Genomic DNA, 18,655 nt, shown 5'->3' with positions numbered 1-18,655 from the left:
CTGATTGGCTGAGAGGCGGATTCAGTGTTAGCAAAGCAAATTCCTTCGCTTTGTTAACACACAGCTGAGTGAACAGTGAACGCAGAGCATTGTGCCCGCTGTTCGCCTTTTTGGGTGCCTTTTAGAGCCTACGGCTCTAATCAGGTGCTTCCACAAAACCACCCCCGCCGCTGTAATTCAGATGCCCGGCGCCCGAAAATGGGCTGGGCACCTGAGAAGGGGGTGTCAGCAGCGACCATAGATAGATTCATGCAATGCATGAATCTATCTATGGTGATTAGAGCGGTGCCAGGAGAGAGGGGGCGGAGCTCCTGCGCCGTTTATGGACGCACCGCCACTGATGTACCTTATTTATAATAATAAGAAAAATATGTATTTTTTTTTTTCTTTTAAAGGTCGTGTGAATAATAATACAAAGGCATAGTTAAGTACTTTGGTTTATTGTTGTTTATAAGTACAAATTACTTTCTTTTGGAAACAGTCTTCTGTCCCTTTTTATAATAACTACAAATATAAAAATACAAGGCAATAAAGCAACAAAAATGTGCACATCTTCATATAAACAAACGATCAAAAGTGTTGTACAAAATTATTTACATTTGTAATGTATTTACACATTCTAAAAGTACATTTGAAGGAGTACAATAATGTTAAGTTATCAAAAAGGTAGCTAAAATACAGTAGCAATCTTACAAAAACACCAATTTTAACCACAAAATAAATAGACAATAAAATACAGCATTTTATAGAACAAACAAGACCCTTTCTGTGAATTGTGTTTTGTCTTTACCATCCTTGGTTAATTCAAGCTTTTTTTGCTGCATCAAACCTTCATCAAATCTATTTTTGGTTACACCATTATGTAAGGTACTGCAATTATACAAGAGTAAATTGCATAGTAACTTTTAAAAAAAAATTACCGTGTCCGATAACATAGGTTGCATAAACAGTTTGAAACAAACGATCACTTACGTGAGTCTTAACATCAGCTTTTAAAATATTTAATGATATCCTATTTGTTAGTTCTGATGATAAGGATAATCCTGTAAAAGTTTACAGATCAAGTGCAAAAAACGTTGTGAAAAATTGACAAAAAGAATGTCACTGCCAACACAAAAATTCAGGAAGGACAGATGTAACTGTAAGGCGTATGTTGCTAGTTCTGAATGCTGTTGGTTATCCATAAAATATACTTGGTAGGTAGTTATATAATTGCATAGATGTGGCTAGTAGTGATATCACTCCTGTAGAAGATGTAGCGATATCACAGATGCACAGGCAAAATGATTAGTACTGTGGTTCCACGCTGGTAATCATTTAAACAGCGGAGCTCCTATTAGGAAACCCAGCAAACATTCAGAGAGTACAGTATTCTATTATGGATCAGATCAGTATCTGCAGTGACATGACACAGAGGAGCCTACAATGTATTAGGCGAGCTTATCAAACTATATATAATCAGCTAAATGCTTGTGTAGTGAACTCCACGTTGTACTTTTACATATAAATAGAAGAAATGCTTCCAAAAGATCAGTGCGGTTTTTTGTTTGTTTTTTTAAAGGCTAATGACATATATTTGGGTAGTTAGCTCTAAAAGACCTCACTTAACTACATTTAAAGCGATGTTAAACATATGGAGAGCCACGTTTTGGATAAATTTAGATACTAATGAGATTAAGAACAATATTAAATTATATAGTGACACTGAAGTGTAAAAAACAAAACAAAACAAAAAAAAACAAATACACATATAAAAAGATGTACTTGCATGCTCAAGTATTAAATGAATATTTCTGAGAATATATATATATATATATATATATATATATATATATATAAAATGGCTTGTCCTTTGCGTGCAGTCATCCATGACCTCATTTCATTTACTAAACACTGTAACAGTAAAGACAGTGCTTTGGTCAAAACATCACTAAACAACCCTTAAAAACCCTTGTGTGTTGAGATGTAAATAAGCTGTATTGAGATGAAACCTGCCAGCTACTGTATACTGCAAAAGAAAAGAAAACAGTATGGTTGTAGCAAACATTCTCTGACTGGTTGATCACGTGGTATTTTAATACGGAGTTATAAATAAAGAGAAAAAAAAAAAAAAAGCATGTTCTATTATTATGTTCCAGTTCCTCTTCCCACCCCACCCTCCTGCAAGTCCATACCACAATAGGGATAATAGGTTTGCATGCAGCAATGACCCTAGCGGCCTAGAGTTACTACAGTCTGCATAGTGTTTCAGCAATGAGGCAGTGGGGAAAAGATTGCATAGCGAAGAAGAGCCTTCAGACAGGATCCATTCTAGTTCTGATGTCTCTTCATGTGTAGGGCTAAGTGATCGGAGCGGGAGAAGCTTCGGTTGCAAACCGCGCACTGAAAGGGCTTAGCTCCTGTGTGTTTTCTGTAGTGACGTGTCAGTTCATCAGAGCGGGCGAATCTCCAGTCACAACCTTCCCACGTACACTTGTATGGCTTCTCTCCTGCAAACACAAATAGAAGACTCTTATGAATACAGAGGTTTCATACTACAAAAAAAATTGTGAAGGTCTATGATACATGCATAAAGATTAAAAAGGGATAAGGTTTACTTTCCCTACAGTGACTCATAGTCAGCCTGGGTGGGCAGTGGTCCAACAGCAGATAGAGCTGTCGGAGCAGATGCAGATCTCTACAGCTATTATAAGTTTTAAAAAGACATTCATGGGAACACAGTTTTATCTTTTGAAACAGGGAAACTTCTTTATTACTCTTTGTAGTAATTTAAAAAGAAGTGTTCGCCTACTCTTAGGGCTCATGCACATTGACGTGAATACAGGTGGTTGGCACTTTTGCCTAGCAGTACTAGGGTCGTTGGTTTGAAGCCCAACTATGGCGCTTCCTGCCTGGAGTTTGCATGTTCTCCCTGTGCCTGCATGGGTTTCCTCTGGGTACTCCGGTTTCCTCCCACACTCTAAAGACATGCTTGTGGCTTAATTGGCTGCTGTCTAAACTGGCCTTAGTATGCGTATGAATGAATGCGAGTTAGGGAACTTAGATTGTAAGCGCTTTGCGGGCAGGTACTGATGTGAATGTACAATGTATACGTAAAGTGTGGCGTAAATTGCTGGTGCTATATAAGTACCTGAAATAATACTGATAATAATAATAATAATAATAATAATAAATAGAGCATAAAATATGTCTGTATTTGCAACTCCCAGGATCCCCGGGTAGTAACTCTGCTCCTAGGAGGGTATTGCACGAATATGCTGCATCCAAATATGCGGCTGTAAACTGTAGTACTTTACAGGCACACGCATATGAGTATAAGTTCCTTAATGCAAATTTCAGTGAACAGTTACACAGCAGCTGGGGCTCCTGGGTGCCCCAAATTCAGGCGTATTTAATACTTTATGCCCATACACCTTTGTATGTCCATATGCATGAACCCTTATAAAAGAATTCTATAAAACTGGAGGAACCCAAAAATGGAAGGTGTGGCTCACAGTAACCAATTAGATCTGAGATTTCATTTTTCTATTATAGCTTACAGTTTTTCTATACCATAAAAACAAAAATGCTGTAATTGGATAGATTTCAAGTTTCAAATTTACAGAAATTGATTTTAAAGTCTTTAAAAATAAAAAAAGTACTAAACTTTCCAACCACCACCTACATTCACACCTAAACAGAGTGTATTCTTAGTGATTTTGAAGCATTTATTGGGGGAGTTTTGTGCACAAGTATCAAGCCTCAGGCATTTGTTTCTTAGCCTGGGCAAAGGGAGGAGAACAGGACTTAAGTCCCATACACACGATCAGAATATCGTACAAAAAAAAATACCGCTTTGAATCGATCGTACAATAATCTGATAGTTAGTACACAGCTGTCGTTCGAAATTTTCCGAAGGGACAAACACGAAAATTTATCCCGTACAACACCAGATCATAGGATTTTTGTTTAATCAGTACAGTTTTCGTCCAAAAATACAAATACAGTACGACGCATTACATCACTTTCGAATTTTTATTCTGTCATAGGAGAATTCTCATACTTTAGTAACCTATTCGTTTCCGATATGGAGATGGAAAAATGATTCGTCTGATAATCTCATCGTGTGTACTAGGCTTAAAGCTGGAGAGAGCAAAATCTGGTGCAGCTGTGCATGGAGGCCAATCCGTTTCTTACTTCAGCTTGTTCAATTAAGCCTTGAAAAAAACCTCTGGTTTTGGTAAATAAACCTCATGTGTTTATAGGTACACCCTTTGAAGTCAATGGGGGAAAAAAAAGCCTGAATACACTCAAAAAAAGCAGGTGTACTCTTTTGAGCATAGGGCGTAGAGCAACTGAGCGTACCAGTGTAAACAGGGACTATTATAAAGAATGGGATTGTGCATGCTGAGCGTAGTAAGGCCTAGGGTAAAAAGATTAAAATGTGTGAATGGGGGCTAAAGCATATGCATTTTCCTTTCGTATTTTCGTAGTTTGGCCCTCTGCTTTCGGCTGCTTTTTCCCCCCAAACTGTTTCATACAAACAAGCCAACTTTTATTATTTTCATGATAGTTTGACCAAAGAGTACAGCTATCTCTATTGACATTCATGATGACACATCATATAGACATGAGGCTTTATGGAAACTCTAGAGATAACACCACAAGCCTATCTGTGCAGGTATTACATAAAGCCATATATTTTAATGAACAATTAACAGAAACATCAAAGGAGTGTGTTAAATTATATCTAATCCCGGTCATTTCTTTAGCAATATGCTGCCTCCATAATCCTCTGTGGGTGAGGAGTTCATATTGCTCTGTCATTGGTGAGACATCACAAAAAAGTGTCTATTTGCGTCTGCAGAAGACGACTTTAATTATAACGGATATGACTGAAGTGTTCACACAAGCCTAATTCCATCAGTCAAGACAATGTATGTAGCTGCTATTTCTATGGCCACCAAATGTTTTCCCATTTAGTCATTACTTTTTGGAATGGTGACCCATTTTATATTATTAAACATCCAGCAACCAACAGAGAGAATATAGAGTTGCCAACGGAATGATTATTATTAGAACACTGACTTTATATTTCTATTTTTTCTTTGCAATTGTTTAACGGGAATAACTGCCAAGCAACAGGATCAATTATCAACATGGCAAAAAACACAGCCATCTGAGGGGTCAATGTCAAAGCACATGTAAACCCATTTGCACATAGATACACTATTGGGTTCCAAAGAATTTGCATAGCTTCATTGCCCAGTGAAAGTGGCTGTACATTTGTTCTATGTAAATAGGGCAATTTTTTTTATGTAAATAGGTCTTATCCAGAGCTGTTCAAATGCAAATCATTGATTTAAAACAGAAAATACTGAACCTGGCCATTAGATGGTGCTAAGTATCATAATTATTTCCTTTAATACTTAGCTCCATCTAGTGGTCAAATGTGGTATCTTCCATTTAAAATCACTCTTTTACATTTGCACAGCCTATATACATTCATTCTTCCCCCCATTCACACAGAACATGCACTCATTTCACTTGGCGGATGGTAGAGCTGCACGATTAATCGCTAAGAATCGTTATCGCAATTTTTTCCCCCTTGCGATCTTGACAAAGTATTTTCCCGATTTTTTCTATGCAGAGAATTCTCTGTTCTGCTGAAGCCACAGCCGTCAAAAGAAAAAAAAATGGGCAGTCTGCCAAGCATCACAACATGCTTTAGCCACTGAACTAAGTATAAATATTGTAACGATTTGTTCTTTAGATCAAAGGAATACACTTTGGTGTGTAAATGAGGGAAGTTTAACCACTTAAACACTAAACCTTTTTCTTACATTTGCTGGTTTCAAGTTAAAATCATTATTTTTTGCTAGAAAATTACTTAGAACCTCCAAACATTATATATATTTTTTTTAGCACAAACCCTAGGGAATAAAATGATGGTTGCTGCAATATTTTATGTCACACTGTATTTGCGCAGCAGTCTTTCAAATGCAATTTAAAAAAAAAATACACTTTAATGAAATTTAAAAAAAAAACTAAACAGTAAAGTTAGGCCAATTTTTTTTTGTATAATGTGAAAGATGTTATGCCGCGAGAATTGTGATCTTTATTCTAAGCAAAAAAATGTTGATTCTCATATTGCCCAGAATCGTGCAGCTCTAGCAGATGGCTATGCAGATTCTTTATAAATCAACCCATTAAAGGCCTGTCCCACTATCCCCTCTTTGGAATTACTATAACTTGTGATGTTTTTTAATTTGGTCATGTGATTGATAGTCTCATAGTTCCATATGTGAGTGGAGATATTTTCTGCCAAATATATTTGCTTATTGTGAATGCCACATTTGATTGCAAAAATACAATATTCATTATAATTATTTCAATGCTTGGGGTGGAGTTTATGATAAAGGACAGGGAGGACTTCCGACAGATGCAGGCTACAGGGTACATCAGGAGCAGTCAATCAAACTCCACTCCAAGCACGAAATCTATTATAATGAGTACTGTGTTTTTGTAACCAAATGTGGCAATTACAATAGGCAAGCATTGCTTACATAACCTTTTTGATTAATAAATTTAAATGTGAATTAGATATTTTTTTTGTCACCTGACTGCCAGAAAAAACGAGGGGGGGAGGAGGGTTGCACATCCAGGAATGCATGTTCATGAGAGTTACATATTACAGGGGAGAAAGAAAAGAGCAGGGAGCATCAAGCCAGTTGATGTAGCTGCCCTTCAAGGTGCAAAGGAGTGTCACGTGGGGCAGCTACCTGGGGAGTTTCAACGCAGAGCCAGCAGTGTTGCCACTCAGATGAAAGTGATACTGTACTAAGAACTGGAAAGATCAACAGGTAATTATTATGTACAAATGTTTTTTGTTTTTTTTTTTACAAAAATCCAATAGTTTGGGAGTCAGTGAGGGAAAATACATTTTTGGGTCTATGGTCACTTTAGTGTTTAATGGTATGTCTGTAGTGCTCCCAAAATGTCCTAATTAAACCTACTTAAAATATTCAAATAGTCTGGAAGGAGTTTTATAAATGTACTCCAGTGTTCTTTTTATTGATTATCACATGTCTGTACTATTTGGGCAGAAAATTGGTTATAATTGTAAGCACCGCATGGCACATTAACATATTATGAGCTCTCAAGCCAGAAGAGGCCACAGTTTGGCCGAGAATAGCACTATCCAGTTCCCTTTTCACCACAACAATCAGAGATCAACTGAAATCTTTTATTACATGATATCAGTCAATACTGGACAACTCCGCTTTGCGAGAGATAACTGTATCAGGATAAATGATGTCATATACATGCATACATCCCTGACCTACATATAATGAGGCAGCATTATAGAACAAGCCAGTTCCTACTATCCCTTTGGTTTACAACTTGATATACCCTGTGGCACTTAATCTGTTAGGTAAATCATCATAGCACATCATTTGCATTTTCTGTTTACGTGTAAGGCACTTCCCGCTTTATCTCACCGCCAATTAAAGGATAACTGGATGATTCGGTTGTTTAATCCTCTGCATTTATTTACAGATAGGCGACATTTCCACCTTACATAAGAACCCAATATTATTTACTTCTTAAAACGCTTACCTACTGTAAAAATACAGGACATTTAACTCTTTCTGCAAAATATATATAAATACACACACACACAGTTCTATGCCATTTCAGTCTCAACTGCCCGTTGAAAGGCAGAGAGGTGATCAGGAAAAGTTTTATATCTCTGATGGTGCTGGGTCATGCTGGAGGGTCTGCAGACATTATTTTTGGGGGTGTCTACTGTTATTAATTTGCCTATCATATGCTTTTTAATTAAAGTGGTAGTTGGTACAAGGGCTAATTAGTTGTATTTGGTGATTTCACTGGCTCCTCCCATTACATGAACATCCTTTAATTAGTTAGAGCAGTGCTTTTTTTGCCAGACCATTTAATTCAACAATTGCCCACTAAGATTATATGTGCATTTAACATCTTTCAGGTACATTATTTAATTGTAAAAGCCTCCTGTGGATGTGATGTCAGCAGCCCCACAGGCTCAGAGCTTTAGTCAAGTGGCACTCTATAGGGGAGGGGTCTGCAACCCATCGATCTACCCGTCGATCCCTTGTATTTTCCTCCTGCAGCAGCTGAGAGCCGGCTTCTCCTCCTCTCCCTCCCTCCAGCATTCAGCTGATGCAGGAGATAAAAACAGTGGATTGGTTCCAGTAAATGCCATCCCCACCGCCCCTCCTTTCCAGGTTCCCCTTCCTTCTGCTGTCCAGCCCCCCTGTGCTCCCATGACTGTCTCAGGATGGAGAGCGGGGGAAGGGGCCAGTAAATTTAATTTACTGTCTCCTTCCTTTTCTGAAAGAACACAGTGGGTGACTGGTACTTTTTTTCCAGTGTTATTACCTGCAATGCTTTAAGTTGGTGTCAGGGTCTCTTTAAAGGCTGTTCATAGCCATACACCACCCAGGTCAGTCTATTTCTGTTGCATCTTCAGCATGTTCAGCTGTGTCTGTTCAGCCTAGAAAAATCAATGACAGGCTCTGCTGCTGTCTGCATGTTATCATGCCTAGAGCAATTACCTGTGGTTAGGGATGGATGAGCATTCCTGGATGCAAACACTCTTTGTACAGAGCTGCCCATCCATCCTAAAGCTGGCTACACATTATACATTTTTCTTGTTCAAGATTTACCTTCAACTATGTAGTGCAAGGGCCTGTCTGATTGCATACAAATTGAAAGTGTTTAGGTTTGATCTCCTATTATATGGTTTCTAAAGGAAAAATGTATAAGAACACTGTATAATATATAGCCAGCTTTAGCCACATGGGTCTAATGTGTTGACAGTATCAGCCCGTCATTGACTGTACCAGCTTCCTGTCCAAAGCTGACCCTGAAAACTTGGCCATACCTGCCACAGAAAAATAGGCTGTTGTGAGCGATGTCCAGCAATAAACAGCCATGTGAATAAGCCCTAAGTAAGAAATCCAGAGCACACGAAAACAAGGCAGACTAGAGCTAGTAGAAGTTAGACACATTCAGCTGGACTTGGATAAGTGATTGTGACTACCAACCTCTACCTATACCATGACCTGAATAAAACAGAACCTTTCGGCTGGGTTCACACTAGTGTGAATTGAATGTGTTTTTTTTACGCATACAATTCGCATAACAGGAGATTGTGAAGATCTCAATGGAGCCAGTTCACATATCTTCGTGGCAGCTGTGGAGCAGCTTGCACAGGAGTCCTGTGTGTCTTTGGATTCAGGTCCAAAATTCGTCACTGATTCGTCCCTGAAACAGAACAGGACCCACTTGCTTTGAACCGCTCCGCACAGAGGTGTGAACCCAGCCTTACAGGCAAACCAGGCTGGAGTTGCTCTCATTTTGATTACTGTTGACTAAAGCACATTTACACAATGTTCAGGACAATTTTTGATTCTTTTCCAGCAAATTCTAAAACACGTTTTTTATTTCTTTTCATGAAATGTCCAGAGTGCTAAATCAAAAATACTATTCTTCAAAGAGTAATGTGTTTAAGCTCAGTTACTGGAACATGACGACTGAATCAAAACAGCGATTTAACTGTGCAGCAAAATGCAGCTACTCCTCCACTTCAGATGAACTTCTATGGCATTTGTTAAAATGTCAGCACTTTAAAAAAAAAAAAAACAGCATGGAGAAAACTGGTACCAAACTGCAGCCAAATAGTACACTCTGCTTGTTTCTTTCCAAGCCAGAAATATCATGCACGCTGCTTTCAAAAAACAGACTTTTATGCTGTGCAGAACTTCACGGCTGTCGGTGCACCCCTTCCACACTCCACTGCAATACTTCTAGGGACTTGTCCGTGTGAAAACACCACTCTCCCACTATGTCAGACACAGGAAACGTTTCCAGAAAGATCCACTCTAACAAATCTGTGGCAATAAATCAGGTACAGAGAAAAGCCTTCTAACAAACAGTTGGGCGTTTACCAGCTACCGTTGTTTCAGTTGAACCTGATAATCGTTATCGAGGTTATTGTGTAAACTGGTGGCCAATAAACACTAGCTACAATCAATTGTATGTGAGCCATGCCATGTCTTCACCTGCATTCTACAAATAACACATGAGGACTGATATATAGTTTGGGGTGTTTATGAGAACACAGGGCCCCCTGTATATATTATTATTATGCAGGATTTATGTATCACCAACAGTTTGCGCAGCACTTTACAACATGGCAGACATTACAGTTACAATACAATTCAATACAGGAGGAATCATTGGTCCCTGCTCGTTAGAGCTTACAACCTAAAAGGGAGGGATAAGTAAGTGATACAAAAAGGTAATAGCTGTGGGGAATGGGCTGATGGAGAAAATAAACGTACAGTTTTTAGGTGGAGGTGAGATAGGCTTCTCTGAAGAGAAACGTTTTCAGGGATAAAAATGGAGAAGCTCGGGAGAAGTCCTGGAGGCAAGCATAGGAGGAGGTGATGAGGGAACTAGAGAGCAGGAGGTCTTGGGAGGAACAATTTTAAGTATTTTAAGACTAGGTTAGTGAAGTAGCTGGGGGCCAAGTTATGGATGGATTTGCAAGCTATTGTTAGTATTTTCTATTTAATTTGTTGAGTGAGTGGCAACCAATGGAGAGACTGGCAGAGATGGGTAGCAGACACTGAGTGGTTTGTAAGGTGGATGAGTCTGGCAGCAGCATTCATAATGGTCTGAAGGGGGGATAACCTATATAAAAGGTAATCCAATGAGGAGAGCGTTGCAGTAGTCAAAGTGGGAGGAGAAAAAAAAATATATATATAAATGTAATATAAATTTTTTTAACTGCACTAGGGCTCTAGACACTATCAGATTGCAGTTTGTATTTTCTTCTTATGTTTACATGGGTTTCCTCCTGCACTTACTGCTTAATTGGCCCTAATATGTGTACATGTAAACACAGACACACATACACAAAATGTAAAGTGCACATTTTCACCTGGAAACATTATCTCACAGTTAGCTGCTTTTGAAGGAGCTTATGCAATAGTAAATCTACTTAATAAATCAACATTTTAGCCACTAATGGCAGTCCTAATTAGTACACTGTAATTACACTGTTAATAAACAAACACACTTTTACAATATATACCATCGTATTCTATCCCTTCAATACAGCTGTGTGAGGCTGAAGAACTATGACAAGTTGCTCATCTACAAAGGTTGCTGCAAGTGAGGTTGACAAATCTACTTATCTTTACAGGTGCAGCTTTTAAGAGCTTGCAATCAAGACTGAACAAGTTAGACTATTAATGACATCATGGCACAGCGCTGGATTTTTTTTTACTCCTCAACATAGTTGTACTTAGTGTTGTAGCTTGCTAAAGTGCAGTAACATGATTCAACTATCTTGTGCTGCCAATAGAAGCAGCAAGTTATCGTTCAAGTCATAAGCTGAACTTGTCCCTGCTAGGTGACCAGCAAGTGTTTCAAAGTAGACCAGAGAGTAGATCTTTGGTCGCCGCAGGAGGTAAGCCAGGTTTAAAATAACCATTGCATCTATGTTTAATAATTGTGGAGGGTCTGTATTTTGGGGAAAACCATCAATGGCTAAAGCCTGGGGCTGCTCAAAAATGTCTGGGGGAATACATAGTTCTGTTAAAATATTTTTTATTCGGGTTTAACAAGTGGTTAACAAGCAAAGGTTCTACCCATGCAGAGGCTAGCATTGAGCTTGAAACAGGTATTAGCTCACAAGAAGATTGAAAATAAGGTGACATATATAAACAGAAAAAATGAGAGCTAACACAGCAGTAGTAAATATAAGTGTTAATGATACCGTAAGAGAGGTTCCCCACAACTACGGGCACCCCGTATGCCCTTCTAAATCCAAAAGGTGGTGCAATGTACAGCCTAAACTTAAAAGGATAGAGGAGCAGAAAACAGAAGAAAGTTAGACAGAAAGGTGAGGCTAAAGAGGGAGGGAGGTTGCTCACCTACTGAGTAGGGAGCTAGAGAAGGGATAGGGGTCTAGGAAGGAAAGGAAGGCCAGAAGGCTAGAGACCAAGAGATGGAGAAAAGAGAAAGGTTCGGGAACATCTGGACCGTACTTCACAGGTGGCCCAAGCTAGCTGGGGGGAGGGTAGAAAAGACATATAACAGCCATGGTTCCCAAATTTTGAGGAACTTGGCATGAGTGTCGTTGCGGATACTCGGGGGAATACATAGTTCAATTGGTGTTCTTTCCTATGAAATAGAGACAATAGGATTGATTTATTAAAGGCAAATAGACTGTTCACTTTGCAAAGGGAGTTGCACTTTTCAAAAGAAAGTTTCCCAAGTTAGCGCCTTGAGGCGATTCAGTTCGCATTTGCAGCGCTTTACAAATCATTCATTCATTCATTCATTCAAGTTTAGTGAATGAGATGAAATTTCACTTTGCAAAGAATACCCAGTCACGTGCAAACACTTGATATGATTGGATGATGGAAGTCAGCAGAGGTTCACCTCGTTCACTTAACTCTGGGGAAGCTTCCATTGCAAAGTGAACAGTCTACTTGCCTTTATTAAATCAACGCCAATTAGTGGTCAGTTGAAATGTTTCACATTACGATTATGCTTATTTCTGTTTGATGTTTACTGAGCTTTGAGATCAAAAGATTGGTCTTGGAGGTCTCATGGCTGAAATCTTGACATCTAGATATATTGCATCTTCCTGCATTAGTTGACTGGCAACTAAAATTGTATAGTGCTCTGCTAACAAACAAATTATGTAATGACTGAAGGAGTCCGAAGTTAAAGGCTTGGCTATTTCATATTTCTGCTCCAAGTGCCATGTATTTTTGTAAGTCACCAAATCTAAAGTGGCAAATAAATATAATGCAGGATACTGCTGACAAAACCCATTGCTGCCATTATATAAGAAAGCATCATTGTTAAATCACCTACAAGTGTATTAATTAAACATAACTGGCAGGTAACTTGATGAAGTTCAGGTATCTCCTGTTCTTGACACATACAAACAATAGGGATGACGTTTACCCTAACCTTCAGCTACAAGAGTATTCACACTTAAAAAAAAAAAGAGCAGCAAAAAAACTGTGGAAAAAGTACCTATCTTCCCTTCAAGAATACGAGAGTCACAGAAAATCTTTACCAACTACATCATCATTACTCATTTGTAATTATGTGCACAGGTCACTAGGACAGAAATTGCAGACATATATGAAGAACCAACAAAACTACTCTTACCCCATTAAATTAAACGTTACTAGCTGCCAACATATCAAAGCTGCACTACAGCAATGTACTGCTGAAATCACAACAGATTGGGGAAGGGCTTGCATCCTGCAGACTTCCAGGTGTTCACTGCACCACATGTTAACTATAGTTGTCCTGTGTCACCTCAAGCACTATAGGTACTTCTGTCCACATCAGTTAGAAAAAGTTTTATCGCAAGGATCTCAAGGATCTTCATATATGTACGGAATCGTTAGGGTGGACATTTCTGTATGGAAATTAAATAGCAGTAATTTAAACACTATGGGGGCAGATTATTGTTCGATAGGCCGATTGAGTGTTGGCAAGTTTAAAGAAAAACTTAGGAGTAAAAACCTGGATGCAGAGTTAATCAGATTGGCTGGATTAAATTGTATTTACTTCCTCACTCTTCTCAAATGTGCTTGCAGAAATAACCAGAGCTTGGGTTTCAGAACCTTTTGGACTTTGCATCTTCCTGAATTTGTAAATCAGTTCAATAGCTCAGTAACATGAGATAAACCTCTTGTAGAATGGACATTTACCAACAGGAGATTAATCTACTGAACAGAACTCTGTGTTCCCCTAAAATTTTGCAGCCTCCCCCCAAATTCTCCTAAAAATCAGACTTACACCTCACACTCTTTACTAATAGATGCAATGATTATGTTAAACTGGCTTAGCTACGAAGCGGTTAAACTTGTGTGTAACTAAAGCCATAGGGCAGCAAATATAATAGACTATGGATATTGTTAAATTGTTGTATGGTTAGATATAAGCTATGTTTTGTATTTGTAGGATCTGTAAAGGACATCAAAGTATACTGAAACTGCATAAACAGAAAATGTCTTATTTCTTGTTAAAGAATGAGTGTGATATTTTATTTGTGATGTTTACTTTTTATTTGCGGACAATCTGGAATGAAATACCAAGTAATGGAAAAACTCATATTCTCATATTATAGAAATGGTAATAAAATAATGCAACCGAGCACTACATTAAATCATCCTTTCTCTCCTGCTCTGGTTTTAGATCGGCTTTCTTCCATTGGGAGGTCATTTATTTTATTTAGAGGAACAGCCTCTCTGATGAGGTTCTGTAATTATGTCTTTTTAAGCTGCTATGTTGTAAAGCTATTTTGCAATGAACAAAATGTTCCCAAGAAGCTGAGTTCTGCCAAGAAACTGGCCAGCTTAGTTCTTAGTGAAATCCTGAAGACTCCATAGAACTAGGATTCTCCCAGCTAAAGAGAGCATTAGAGCTTGTCTGTGTTTGTTCTGAAACAAAATCTATTAGGAGCTATTCAAACTGATTGAAAGGACCAACAAGGTTGAATAAATAATAAAAGACGAAGGGGTTTTTGATACAAAAGAAATTCTGAAAGTGTTTTGACTCCTTACGCCAGACAAACTTTGCTCCGGGCCTTTTATTTTATTTAAAATGACAGATTGTAAAGGGAGTTATCATTCACAGGTGATTTAAAGGCATTGTCATGAAACGAAGATTAGGTAGAAAATGCAGTTTGAATAGTCAGCGATTACTATAGAACAAGTTTGGCCAGATAAACAGGACTGGTGAATACCCCAAGGCCATTTAAGACCTATTAAACAAAGCTTTGTTAAATTGCATTGCATGGCACCATCTTATTAATATAGGATTTGCTTTGAAGGCAACTTAGTTTAATAATAGTGTTTTAAAGATTAAAAAGAAAAAAAAAAGTTTCTAGTACTAAGAAATAAAAGCAGATACTGTATGATAAAGCTACGTAATATATATAAAAAAAGCTTTGGAAATGGCTTGTTGCCTCAACAGAAAAACAAACATGGAGTCATAAGTGCTAAGAACCATTGTGCACACTATTCAAACATCGCTTGATTGATGAAACCTAAACTTGTTAAGGTTAATTAGAGAAGACATTAGGAAGTGTACAACCCCCATGAATAATTCAGCCTAAGCCTAGCATATCACTTACTTTTTTCACGGCTTAGACCAATGCATAAAGAATGGTCAAGCTCAAGCGATTACAGCACCTAGTGTTAGTTTCGGGCATGTATGCCAAAAACGAATAAAAACTTAAAAACATTATATATATATATATATATATATATATATATATATATATATATATATATATATTGTATACATTATATAGAATGGTAAACTTGATGCTTCCTTGGAGGGAGCAGGCAAGAAGATTCTTTAGACACTAACTTCTTGTCTGTGTAGTACTGCAGAGACATCCAGAAGAATAGGTTTTTGCTAATCCCATAAATTAGCCATGATCTCCGCTGAGCCAAGGTTAGTAGATAAAGGAATGACTCAATAACTGTGTGGGACACTGTATAGCAATATGTTTAAGCTGGGATTATGAAAACACATATTGCTTAGAACAGTTTTGTTTAGCATGGTAACAGTCTGCTAAACAGACCTTTGTTCTAGTTCTTTTATTTTTTTACAGTGGCTGTTAGAGATAACTGCTTCAATTATCAAAGCTAGAATTTCCATAGCAACCTCCAGCTTTCAGATACCCTCTTTACACACAAATACAATATTATTTAAATGGACTGCCTAAAACCAAAAACTTTTGCCCATAGCAATAAAAAGGTTGGTTTGTCTGAAAGGGTTGCTGCTTTAACTCCATCCTCTAAAAGGATATCCAGACTGAAAGATACCGCAAAGATGGCACAAATCTTATCTGAAATCATCAAAATCACGTTTCATGTAATTTTTACCTCATGTCTGAATATTACAGGAACTTAAGATTTTTGGAACTTACATATATTTCCTAAAGTAATTATAGCATAACAGTGTTTTAAGCTAGCCAAGTAAAGGGATTTAGGAAATGTACCTGTTTTGGTGTCTGTGGTACATGCTGGCAGACACTGCTTGAGCTGTTGATTTCTGGTGTACAGGAAGACAACAGATTTTGTGACAGGTTCTCTTACCATTTCTCCAAAAACTGACCAGTCACCAAGGCTGGGGGCCTCCCACAAAAACTGTATAGCCACCATAACACAATTGGGTGATTGTCCTCTCAGGTCTATCTGCATGGATTTAGAAAGATGATGAAGGCTCTAACTAGCTCTAAATGTCTATTAGGCACACCCAGACAAGGGTCAACATATGGAACAGTGATCAGACTGGTGTAAAAACCGTCTCTGGTCACTAACAGTTTTCCTTCTGCTAAGCTGTTGCCCCATCTCTCTCAAAAGGGAATAAACCCAAATGGTCACCCAATGTGCAAACTGCCATCTTCTTTTTAGAAAAAAACTGAGCTGATTAATTTAAAGAAACCCCATTCATAGTGGTCACCCTGCCAAGTGATAAAATTGGCCATAGACACTAGAAAGTGGTTAGATGTTCAGGCACAATCCAACATACCATTCTCGGATCCCCCACCTCTTCCTCTTTACAGTCTGTGCCCATAGCAAGTGCTTTTTTATGGGGGCAGACATGCGGGTTCTCTCCCGAGCCAGGCTTTGCGTGTCTATAGACACACACAGACTGACTTGGCCCTGTCCCCCCACTCTCTCCTCACTGGATTTGCTTGACAGCAGCAGGAGTCAATAGCTTCTGCTGATGCCTTCATGTCCACTGAAGAGCAGCTGCTCTCAAGCGCAGTGCTGGATCGAGATTGTGTTTCGGTAAGTACTTAGGGAGGTTGGGCAAGCTAATCTTGTAATCTTTCTTACCTCAATGCAGAGAATGCATTAGGGTAAAAAACCTTCAGCCTCTACACCACTTAAAGTCAATGAGACAAGGGAGGGGTGCTGCAGACACAAGCTTATTAAAGTAAAAACAAGAGTGATTCGACAAGGTTCTGTAAGCCCTATTGAGAGACTGTCATCTAATGACTGTGTGCATCTTAACTTCCATTAACTTTTAAATAAAACCTTAATATACTACCAATTACAAAATTACACAATTCTAAACTGATTTTATATGTTATATATACATTCTTTAACATGTGAGTGTAAGGAAGCCCTAAGGCAAGACTATAACTTGGGCCATATGGCAATTTTCTTTTATTAATAAGGTTAAGGGTATGCATTAAAATGTTAGGAGGTATACTGGCTTATAAGAATAATGGCGTGCAGTATTCCTCAACAAGCAATTAGCATTTAGCTTTTCAACTGTGTTACGGTTGGAAACTACTGTAAACTAATGCACAAGCCTTCCTTGTACTTTGTACAAGGCCAGCATAGCCAAAACGCACATTTAGCCATGAGAGGAACGCAGTTGTACATCACACCACAGTACTAAATCCCTCTATTAACATATATGGAAGAGGTTATTCAAACTTGTGGAACAAGAGCAGAGTAGCCCAACATGTGATACTATAAACTGTAGACTTTGCTTTGATCTTCTCTTTTGGAAGTTCCCATATTGGGTCTCCAAGGCTACAACTGCCTGAAGCTTTAGTGACAGCATGGCAATTAAAAATGAAATGCTGGCCAATACATAACGCTTACTCAAACTGTTTTTAAAATGAATCTTTGTTTGCAAGGTGGGTTACAACACTCTTTTAGATACCTTCATTGGTAAAACAGACTTACGCAAATAGGCATCTATCACTAAAACCCACTATAAAAAGGCAGTATGAATTAATTTGAAGTAAAAGGAGTACACAAATATCTGGTAAATTCATTAAAAAAAAAATGTTCAGTTGACCAGTTTCGGTTCTTCAGAAGATTACAATATATTTAGGAAGTTCCCTCTATTTCTATGTAACATGGTGCTCTAAAGTTGGCCATACAATATTAGATTTCTTCATTCATCCTGCAGACTGAACAGATTCATCCAACTACAATAAACTGACAAACCCCCCTGCTGAGTTACTGTATTCTGAGGAATTTTGGCCAGATTAAATTCAAACAGTGAAGAAGATTTAGTAAAACTGGAGCCCAGAGAATTTGGTGCAGCTGTTCATAGTAACCAATCAGCTTCTAAATGAAGCTTTGACAATAACACCTAGTAGCTGACTGGTTACTATGCACAGCTGCGCCAGATTCTCTGTGCTCCAGTCTTAGTAAATCTCCCCCAGTGTGTGGCCAATTTATGACCATGTGGCTCCTCCTCTTCTGGCACCTAACATATATTCCAAAATGGACCTGATACTTTTTCTGTGATTATGAATGCTTAAATAAAATAAAAGTGGAAAGGAAACTCTGAAAGCTTTTTTTGAGCTCAACAAATCTTATCCAAAAGTATTGCTAATAGCATTCTTGAGAAACATGTAGGCTGTCATTGCTGAACTTCTCACAGGAGTCACAAGACTCTTTGCAGTTTAGGTAACACAATTGTGCTGTTTTTGTGGCTCTCCTAAGTTATAGGAATGCTTATTTTTGTTTGTTTGATCATCAGTGTATCGCGTAATTCGGGAATGTAGGCAACTGTAAAGCTGGGTACACGCTATAAGAAAATGGGA

General features: G+C 38.2%; 1 protein-coding gene across 1 annotated transcript in view; it reads right to left on the bottom strand.

Annotated features, from left to right (window-relative positions):
* Positions 1-421: 421 nt before the first annotated feature.
* The window catches only part of KLF5 (KLF transcription factor 5), a 32,662-nt gene continuing 14,428 nt past the window's right edge, over positions 422-18,655 (bottom strand). Inside the window, exon 4 of the mRNA XM_073614258.1 lies at positions 422-2,489. Within this exon, the coding sequence (XP_073470359.1) occupies positions 2,311-2,489 (179 nt within the window). The 3' untranslated portion in view covers positions 422-2,310. The remainder of the gene's footprint in view (positions 2,490-18,655) is intronic.

Source organism: Aquarana catesbeiana, linkage group LG02, assembly GCF_042186555.1.
Source record: "Aquarana catesbeiana isolate 2022-GZ linkage group LG02, ASM4218655v1, whole genome shotgun sequence".
Classification (NCBI taxonomy): Eukaryota; Metazoa; Chordata; class Amphibia; order Anura; family Ranidae; genus Aquarana; species Aquarana catesbeiana.
This window is presented reverse-complemented; position numbering and strand designations above follow the sequence as displayed.